The sequence below is a fragment of the Harpia harpyja genome, chromosome 11 (assembly GCF_026419915.1).
Source record: "Harpia harpyja isolate bHarHar1 chromosome 11, bHarHar1 primary haplotype, whole genome shotgun sequence".
Lineage (NCBI taxonomy): Eukaryota > Metazoa > Chordata > Aves > Accipitriformes > Accipitridae > Harpia > Harpia harpyja.
The window spans coordinates 42,967,167-42,977,880 of NC_068950.1; the positions used below are offsets into that span (position 1 = coordinate 42,967,167).

General features: G+C 47.6%; 1 protein-coding gene across 13 annotated transcripts in view; it reads right to left on the reverse strand.

The window, feature by feature from the left end:
• DOCK7 (dedicator of cytokinesis 7) overlaps positions 1-1,129 on the reverse strand; it is a 110,674-nt gene extending 109,545 nt beyond the window's left edge. For all 13 annotated transcript variants that reach the window (XM_052802637.1, XM_052802636.1, XM_052802634.1 and 10 more), the window contains exon 1: positions 1,001-1,129. In XM_052802637.1, the coding sequence (XP_052658597.1) occupies positions 1,001-1,038 (38 nt within the window). In that variant the 5' untranslated portion in view covers positions 1,039-1,129. The remainder of the gene's footprint in view (positions 1-1,000) is intronic.
• Positions 1,130-10,714: the final 9,585 nt, after the last annotated feature.

The following is a 10,714-nucleotide window of genomic DNA, read 5'->3' on the forward strand; positions in this document are numbered from 1 at the left end:
AAAGAAAAACAAAACAAAACAAAACTTTGTAAAATACAAGGACGTTTAACACTGCGAGTCTCCAACACCTCTGCACGTCCGAGGAGCTGTGCTAACATTAACCAGCTGCTTATCGCACACAAAAGGAAGGGAACTATTTTCTCCATTTTGCAGGCAGCGAGGAAGCGAGCGGGCAGGTCTGGCGCTCCCAGGTACGGGCTGCAACGCCCGGACCGGGCTCTGGCCGCCGGTCCCCGCCGCAGGCTCTAGAGGGGAGGGAAGGCGAACTCGGCGCCCAGCAGCCGGGCCCGCCGCGGGCAGCCCGGGCCGGGGACAGGGGCTGCGGGGCTCCGGCACCCCCGCACCGGCAGGAAAACGCTCGCCGCGCTGCCGGCAGCGCCGGGCCGCCCATTGTGCGGCGAGAAGGGACTGCACAATGCGCCCGGCCGGCCTTTGTTCACGGAGAGCTGAATTAAACAGCTCTTTTCCTCCGGTTTTTTGTTTTGTTGGTTTTTTTTTTCCTCCTCCCCCGCCCCTTCCCCCGGGAAGCGGCACGGCGCGAAGCGGACACCGCGCACACACACACACACACACACACACACGCACGCCCGGCCGCATCCCCCACCCCTTTGTTGCAGACGGGGGGGAACGGCAGACCCGCGGCGCCGGCCTGGGCGGACCCTGCCCGGCGGCCCGGCCGGGGGCTTGCTCACGGCAGGCCCCGGCGCAACGGCCCGGCCCCGGCCCCGGCTTCGGCTCCGGCTCGGCCCGCCGCGGGCGCCCTGTCAGCGGCAGCCCGAAAGCCGGGAGGGCGGCGGGCGCCCGCGGGCCGCGCCGGGCCCGTTCGTCGTCGTCCCCCCCCCCAGGGGCGCGGCACCGGTCCCCGTCCCCGTCCCCCCCCCCCCCAGGAGCTCCCCGCCGGCCGGGCCCGGCCCGGCCCGGCAGCCCGCCCCTTGCCACGGCGGCGACCGTGTGGCCGTAGCCCCGTCCCGCGGGCGCTGCCGCTCGTCGGCCGCGCTACCTGCTGATCTTCTGGGCGAAGGCGCGGCGCTCGGCCATGGCCGCGCTGCCGGGGCTCCGCGCGGCCGCTCCTCAGGGCTGGCGGAGCCGAGGAGCCGGGAACGGGCGCCGTAATGCTCCGCGGAGGCGCGCACCCGGCCCAGCTCCCACCCTCGGCGCTCGCCCGCCTCCTCCCCCTTCGCCGTGCGAGGGGCCGCTCCTCGCAGACATACGGCGGGGCGGGCGGCCGCGGCGGGGAGTGACCGTCGCCGTTCCCCTGCCCCGTCCCTCGGTTGGGGCGGCCGGTCCGGGACCCGCACCGGCAGCGATCCGGCCTCCGTCCCCCAGGGCGCGGGCGGGCTTCGCCGAGCGCGTCCCGTCCCCGGCGTGGGGCGGGAGGAGAGCGCGTTCGGTTGTTCAGCTCGCCCGCGGTGCCGCTTTATCCCCGTTTAAAAACGGGGGGGGGGGGGGTTGGGGTTATTACTGGCGATAATGGAAGACCCGCTGGCGGGGAGGGAAAATGGCTCTTGGCCCGCCTCGCCACCAGCCAGCATCTGTGGGAGCGAGACCCGCAGAGCCCGGCTGGAGGCTGCGGGCAGCGGAGGCCTCAGCTCGCAACCGCGGCCGGGGGTCTCGTGTGTGCTGACCCTTGGAAGCGCCGGGCTGCGGCTGTTCCACGGCTCGGGGCTGTCACGCGTCTGCGTGGCGTGGCCGGGTCCCTTGGCCACCCAGACCCCCGGGGCCGGCGTGGCACCGAGGGACGCCACTGATGACCGCGCTCCCGGACGCCGCGCGTGCCTGCGGGGGCGAGACGGGGCTCTCGGTCGATCATAACCCTGTATGGGGCCAACTTTTCCTTCAGAAAGGCTAAAAATTGTCCCTAATGGGGATCTACAAGATGGACGGGATAGTGTAACGACCATCGTTCCACCCAAACAGGTCATTACTACCAGTCCCTCCATAAACGTGTAAATGCTCATCCTAATGGGAAGAGGAGGTAGGGGGTGGGGAGTTAAAAACTATTTTGGGACTTCAAAAAAAGATTGAGCCTAGGACACATTCTAGCAGATAATTCAAAGTCAGTGTTACACGACATATGCTGTGCATTAATCTAAACCAGAGAACTATTAATAGAAATCCAGGAAGTGTCCAAAAGTAGCGAGTGTTAATTCATCCGATTCCATCTGTTTGCATTGTGTGAATGTTTCTAGCACATTGCGACTGCAATCTGAGTATACCAATTTTTCCACTAGCAGAAGCCACTGATTTCCAGCTGCATGTAATTTCTCTGCTTTTCTGTTTGTATGTGTTTACTCAGGGAATGGCAGGCCCCGAAATCTGCAAATATATACATATGTGAGTAATCGCACTGGAGTCAATCAGACTCTGTGCATACCTAAAGCGAATCCCATGTGGATACGATTATGGCCCGCTACAGAAATGTGCTGTCATGCGTTACACAGATGCACGCACACACGTGCATACAGATGGAGATACTGTAAAGCAAAGACCTATTGTATGCCACTGAGAAAGGGCTGCTCTTCTCCAAGGGGGATGGGGAGAAAATATCCCACAAACGTCTGCCAGGGCAAAGACTTTTGCTCTTGAATTACTGCCTGCGCGTAGAACTGCACACAGGGCAAGTCCATCACACAGAATGGACAGGGTAAGCCAATGAGCTATTTACCTTCATACATCCACCTAAGTTGTGGATGCCCCATCCCTGGAAGCGTTCAAGGTTGGGTTGGCTTTGAGAGACCTGGTCTAGTGATGGATGTCGCTGTCCCTGGCAGGGGGGTTGGAACTAGATGATCTTTAAAAGGTCCCTCCCAAACCAAACCCTTCTACGATTCTAAGAATAAATTCTCGTACACAGTGTGCGTGCTTACAAGAACAGACCTAAGCATGAGGGACCACCAGAAATGTTTCCTCTCTCCCATCCCCCATCCCGTATGGAATTTCCTTTCCAAAATGGCATCAGTCTGAGATGCGGGAGGGCTAATTTAGTCCTGCCTTGTGGGAAAACATCACTGCCTAACTCTTTCACACCGAAACTGCAAATCCCGTGTTTATGAAAAGGGAAATTCTTATCTCCGCCAGAAGGTGCAAAGAGCAGTCCAGCCCCAGAAGCCCTGACATACAGAGCTATCCAAGGTCCATCAAGAGACCTCTTGGATTTTAGGTTTCATTTTCCCTTCCTGTCACAGACAGAAGAACTAGATTAAGTTGTGGGACGCGTAAAGTTGGCTCAGTACCAAGGGTACACTTCAAAATGCAGTAATGACACGGGCGGCTTTAGGTCTCCGTCTGATGAGCAGGAATGGCTTAGCTTGAAACAGCCACCCACCACCCATAGTGCCTGCCTCACCCTGCACAGGCGTCTGAGCCATATGTCAGCTGCTTCCTCCATCTCCAAAGTCTGTAGCACAAGGGCTTGAGGTAACTAGTTGCTGAGTTCTGATGTCACCTTTGCTCATCTGTCAGTGCCCTGCTCTTCACCGACTTTTTCTGCAGCTTAGAGCTTGGCCAGATGAGCTCTGGCAGACTTGATTCCAGCCGTCCACCCACCTCTGTGCTGGAGGCGACCGACGCGAAGGGCAGTCGGATGAGACGTGCCTGCACCTCAGCTGCGCCTGACAGATGTGCTCTGACATTTGAAAGTGCGAGGAAGGGAAGTCTCTGTGTGGATACCAGAGTTTGAAACTGCCAGCTGAGGTGGGGACACACATCCTGCTCTGCCACCCTTGCCAGAGAGGCCACAGCCTCGCTGGAAGAGTAGGACAGTGACTGGGAGCAATTGAGCTTTAAATTAACGCAATAGCCTCTCCTTGACAGTGAAGGGCCTTTGCACTAATTGCAGATCATCCCTGCAAGTAGGCTACAAAGCTAAAATGGAGCAGGGGACAGGAGCCCACCTCTTTATGAATGATTTGTAATTCATCTTGTTGAAGCATATAAATGTACAGAAGTATCAACAGAGATGAAAAAAAAACCCTAACCACCCTATCTAATGTGGAACATCTATGTACAAAAATACAAAATATATGTATTTTCAATTCAAATATACAAAATGGATATAAAATAGATCTCTATCAAATACAGTATATATTATGTGCTCTCAATGGGAGGGTATTGCTTTGCAGATAAATAGGCCTTCTCCATATAGTTGGTCTAAATATGAACAAAATCCCTCAATTAAGAATCAACATCAACAACTGCATTTCAGAAAAATAACAAAGATTCCTCATTACTTTTCAGACAGTAACAGCCCAGCAAAAGTCTACAAAGTCAATGCCAATGACTTTAAATAGTAAGAGATCACTGAGGTTGGTAGAAATGTACACATGACCTTGTAAAGTGAACCAAGAGCTTCTGTAGATTGACTCAAAATTTTGCAGTGCGTGGAGCATTAACCAAAAGAAGTCAAGGAAAAAATGAAGAAATATGAGGAAAAAAAATTGCAGTCTTTTACCATTATAAATCCAATAATGCCAAACACTAAAATTCATGGTATCAACAAATCCTGCCTCCATATCGCTGGCAAGTCAGTATGATTGATGTTGTGGCATCACTGCGTTATTTCGAGTACTAAGGTGAGTGCTGCCACTGACAGGCACTGCGAGTCACATAACCTTTCTGCCTCTTGTTTTCTCGTCTTAAAAGTGAATTAATTGAAGGAAACGTTTTGTCTGAAGAAACAAACTCATGCTTTGCAAAGAGGAGAATGTGACCAACTGGACGGAGACCTGTTACGTGGAATTTCAGTCTGCAAAAAAAAATCAGGCATCTCTTTAGGAACTAGCAGCTTCCTCCAATTAAAAAACAACCATTTTGTGGTAAATTTTATCTGCAGTAGAAAATGGAACTATTTTCTTTTAAATTAGGGTGAAATTGTATGCAGTTGATGATATATTTGTAGTGTTAGGCTGCTTATTTTTCCAAAGTTGTTTGTGCCTATGTATTGTCCTCAAGGGTGACTGGTATCTCAGAATGAGGGTGAAGACAAATCAAGACTAACTTCAGCGGAGGGACTGTGTACTCTGCAATTAATACCTCCATACAGCCCACCTTAATTTAAATTATTGTTTTGATAGAGGCTACCTATTTCTACTAACCAATTTAAAACCTGGAACTTTATCAGCATTATGAGGATACTGAATAGTTACTCTGCCTTAACACATTGTAATGCTTCATCATGTTTTAGAAAGCAAATAAGGAACCTAGCTTGTTCTACACCAGATTCCAACGGTAGAATGCATCAGCCTTTGAAAGACATCACTACCTCCAAAAAGGAGTTAGCTGATTTATGCAGCCATCATCAATAAGCATCTGCTGCTCCGGGTAAGTGGTCTCTGAGAAGCTGGGGACTGATCCTCACTTGTCATGGATGCATTAGTACTCCAGCAGGACAAAGACTGAGCATATACCTCACTGGGAGTTGAAGGACACTGTGAAAGGTGATGGGTCTCCACTGTAGCTGCTGCATTTCCCTTCTAGTTACCTTGCTAATTTGGGGGCTGGGGGAAAAGCCCAGCAATTTGTCAAAACATGGACCATCATGTTGAAAGTCACCTTTTTGTCTTCGCTGATAAACCACGTAACAAAAAGGTGAGGAACTAACAGCTGAGTCTACATCTGCGAGCTGTATTTGGGCTAAGCACCTATCTGAAGTTCGTGGCCTAGACACAGTGCTCTGTTAACACACATGTATCCGTGAAACAACATCTCTCACACTGATGGGGTGCGAACAAAGAAGCATTTCAACCAAATTACTAGGGTACCTGTCCATAAACCACAGGCATCCTTTAAAACACCTGACTAAAATGCTTTTTTTTATTGAGAATGAATTTTACTCGGTTATAATCAAATTTGGTAAATGCATCCTGCAAACACAGATGTAACTCATTGAGCCTGATAATTATAAGATTAGGCCCTGAACAAGAAAAATCTTTTGGATTGTAGCCGTAAAACATTTTGCAAAAAGCGAACCGATCCTGTGTCTTGTTTGTTAGCAGTCTATTTACCCAGTCCATTGCTTCCTTGTTCTTCTTACGTAAACTTCCTCAAAGCCAACACACTGAAAACAGTTTCCAGTGAAAATGTGTCCAACATAATTCAACAAACAATGTAGTAAATAAGGGACTGCAAATTCAGAGAGCCATCTACTGGCAGCTAAGTGAAACGAATTGAATTCATTAAGGGCCAAATCCTCTCTGCCCCTCTCTGCAAATAATTCCTTCAAAGATAAGGAACTACACATGGGTAATGTAAACCGTACAAGCATAATTATCTTCTCAAGACATGTAAGGCAAGACTGAAGATGCTGGTGTTCTCAGAGCAAGAAGGAGCAGCCTCGTTTGCCCAATGCCCAGTTTCTGCTGGGCGAATGAGAAACTAGGAGAGTAAAGGAGTGAGGACTCTCTGAGTGCCTGCAGCCTTCACTACATCCCTCACAACCACGTTATTTCTTTTATAGATGGCTCAAGCCAGGCATAGCACAAGCTAATGACAGCAGAGCTGGAAGCAGAGCCAAGGTGCCCCGAGTACAGCGTTTCAAAGACCACTTTTACAGGGAATGGTGTTCTTCACCCCAGACATCAGAAGATCACAGGGGATCCTTACAGCTGGAAGGGAGATACTTTGTAGTTCTGGATACCAAATCAAATCGTATCAACTACTGCATGAAGCAAAACAGCTGTGTGTAAAACATTCTGCCCAGAGCGGAATCTCCCAGCCCGCGAGCCTGACCCACAGGAGGATCATGCTTCCTCTCCCAGGCAGAAGCACGGCAGTTCCAGGCACCGCTGCTATTTGAAAATGGGGGAAGCAGCAGTGGTGTCTGGTTCCTCCCTTTCTCTTGGACTTACCTCCACTATTTTAGGTGGTACAGCTGGGGAGACCAGCAGACACAGTGGCAGGAATGGTGGCCAGACTCATACTTCTACAGCAGGAAAAGTTCCTTTTGAGGGCGAAATGAAAATTCGAATCCTCAACTACACTAGCCTTTCTGCAGCCTTCTTCATACAGCGGTATTTGATGTCTGCTTCATTTTTGCCTTTATTCTTTGACTCCTGGCATTATTACTTTCAGATTTCTTCATTTTAATAGATGAGTTCAAGGAACTTAAATCACCTCAGATAAGGACTCACAGTCTTCCCAACTGAGCTTCCATTTATTTCTGCTCATGTTTATCATTTTCAGGTAGTTTATGTTTCTACCCTGAATACAGCTTTCAATCTCTCCCAGCTTAATACTCTGTAAATGCCACTAATGCGCTCTTTATCTTCTCTTCCAGATATTTAACTAAGATCTTAAATTAAGGGTAGCCTTGGCACAGATTCTTAGGGGTATCCTACTGGATCCTCCTCGTCCCTAGCCTAATCCTGGGATAGAGTAAGAAAATCTGGTTTTGGATGGAGTGAGTGGTACGAGCAGAAGCGTGCTGGCTGAATCAGCGGAGACAAACACCTCAACAGCAATCTAGTGAGGGGTATGCTCACTCTGTCTCTTTCATCCTGCATTACTGCTTGAAAGGATGGTGCACAAATTACTGCCACAGTTGCTTCCACAGGGAGATTGACATACCAGGCACACGTGAGCAGATTCACACTTGGGTAGACAGGTGAGTCTAGTCTGGAGAAGGACCTCAGGGCCACCCTCAGCAGACGGCGTAGTCAGAGTCTGTGCATGCAGGTGGGAACATCTCAAGAAGCAACCTGGGAGAATCCTTTGTTCCCTGAAAGGATCCCTCAAGCGTACATGCTACGTCGTTGCTTTACAGTGTGCATGCATTGACTATTAACCTTGAAGATCCCAACTTCTTTGCGAAACCCATGACGTTCTGGAGTAACGGGTTTGCTTCAGAGACAAAATAGTTGTCACAGCTTTTAGTTTTTCATCAATAATGCTTCTCATCTTTATAAAGTTCTGTATCATTTATCTAACCATTCTATTTCCAGTAGTGTTGCTAAGCGCAAGCAACCCTTCCACAAGCACATCTGAGGTTTTCTGTTCTTAAATGGGTGGGAGCAACCTTGTTGTAACCTATTTTAACAAGTAGTTCTGTGAGCAGCAGAATTAACACAGCCAGGATTCCATTGTTCTCCCTTTATCCTATTCCAGGGTCTCTCTTTACCTGAGCAGCTATTTCCACAAAAACTGGAGGTATTTAGTATCTCTGAGGCTCTGCAGACTTGATTAAATTGCTGAGCAGTTTCAAAACTTTCCAGAGGGAAACAGATCAGAGATGGCTTACTTCCCTAGGAAATGAAAGCAAAAATAAATTAGGAAAAATTCCCTTCCCTATGGCTCCTTAACCCCAGATCTGCTCTGTTTAGACAACAGACAAACGGGTGTTTTGGAAAGCACATACTTTCAGCCAAATGTTTAATGGGCTTTTCTAAATATATTGCAGATTATTGATGAATGCTTAGATGACTTCCCAGAGGCAATCTAGTAGGCTAGTGGCAGATACAGGACTAGAAGCTTCATTCCCCTGACTGCCCAGCAGTTCAGTGTTTCAGGACATGGTTTAGTGGGCATGGTGGTAGTGGGTTGACGGTTGGACTCGATGATCTTAAAGGTCTTTTCCAACCTAAACAATTCTATGATTCTATTATCTTACCATTCTGCAGTTATTTGGTGGGTAAATGTTGTGTTAACGTTGTGTAACGGAGATACCTCCAAGATCCATAAAGCAGAGAGTATCCTCTCTAATTTTTAGTCTTCTTGGCATTGCCACTTGCTGTTACCCGCTTGGTTTACCTATTAAAAAAAACAAAGACAAATTATATTTTCCATGAACACAGATTTAGATATTTCCTTACTAGTACCATATTAATTTAGCACAAATAGAGCTCAAAGATGGTTTGCGTAGCCTTTATGCCATTAAAATGTTGGAAGTGTAAACTCTGTGACATTTGTTAGAAGTTTGTTGAATGCAATATGTTCTCTCCCACTCCCTCTGCAAATCTTTCCTACAGAAATAGGAATTAGTGAATGTGAAGAAAACTCTCTCTTTACAGATAGTTATTTATGGTTGCCTGAGTAATTATTTTGCAATCAAAGCTTTATTTTGCATGATCTGACTGATGCAAAAAGCAGAAAATAAATATCTTCATTCTCATAACCTGATTGCCTGAGGGATTTACAATGTATATCCAGATGGCATATTGTGTGGCCTATCAAATCAAGGCATGGTTATTAAATTTCTGAGCAGGAAGGTGCAGGCAACTAATTTCAGGCAAGGGAATAGCCATTTCATTTGATCAACGGAATAATTCTTTGTTCAACATTTAGCCAAATCCAAGCCACGTTAGCTACTCAGCTCTCAATATTCGAGACCATACACAAACAGACAAGCACATTCATCTTTGCCTTTGAGAATAAAAGCAAAGATGAAATTTTAAAGAACTATTATTCCTAAAACAGGTCATAGAATTCCGAAGGCAGGAGGCCTGCTTCCTTCCGCACTGACAGATTACCCGCTATTGTGGGGCCACAGTCCTTCATGAGATTAGTACAAACAGCAACATGGTTTTTATTTTTAAATCTTCATCTTTTCTTGGAATATAAAGACATAGATGGTGTGCGTGCCACTTTCTGTGTATTACCCCTCCTTTCCAGTTTTGAAAAGGAACAGTAACTACATGTGACCATTCTTCAGCATTTTTTAAATTTTATCATGTTAGTGTTATTACTGTAACTCTGCTATAGAGAGATGCTTGCTGCTAGAGTCTGAAGGATTCCTAAAAGAGATGAGGATTGTGCTCACTAATTTATAGGAACACCAAAACGAAGTGCTGTTAGCAAGCAGTGAGCTGAAAGGCAGGGGAGGGATTAGAAAGGTGATCTCCTACATCCCCACTTCAAGACAATAGCTAGACCTTTGAACCAAGGTGGTGTCTGCTTTGCACATCAATACCTAAGATCCTCTTTACCAATCGACCCTACTACGTGAAATATATTATAGCCATGAGATTACGTAACAAAACCCAACATGAAATACATGAAACATCTATTGCGGCTATCTGTACTGAAGCTTAATTTTAGGTCATGTGCTATAATCATGTGCTGATTATAAAAAAATTAAACTCAGGCTGATCATTTTTGACCAGCAGAAGGCAGTAAAATCACAAAATGGAAAAAACCACCTAACTTTCTTCATGAACCCAAACTTGTGCTGTTGAGCACATGGAGAATGCAGGGATGTCGTCCTTCCATAGGACGTTAAGCACAAATGCCAGTTCCAGACATTCAAGAAATTCAAAACTGTAGGATTTAGGAGGGATGTGAGGTTTGTTTGTTTTTTTTTTTTAAAACGCTCAGCTCCTGATGCAGCCAATGATTATTTTTAAGCAGCTTAAGGCAAACAGATTAATGAAGAACCTACTTTACGAAAGACAAAAAAAAAAACCAAAAAACCCTCAGTACATCTAACCTAGGAGAGTGAGAGGGGACGATGTACTTTTAGAAAAGAAATAAAGCAGCAGGTTGAACTGGAAAACACTGTTGGCGCGTGAACAAACACGTATGTGTGTAGGCTGGAGATTTAAGTACTACCGGCCTCCAGAGAACTTGGGAGATCTGGGCACCATTTTGCTGTAGTGGAGTCAAAAGACACAAAATTAAAAAAAAAAAAAAGAGAGGAAAACACCTTGAAACGTCAGCTGGAGACTCCGTGAGGGGGCAGCGCGCTGCGGCCGCCGCGGACGCCCAGGCGGAGGCCGGGGCCGGG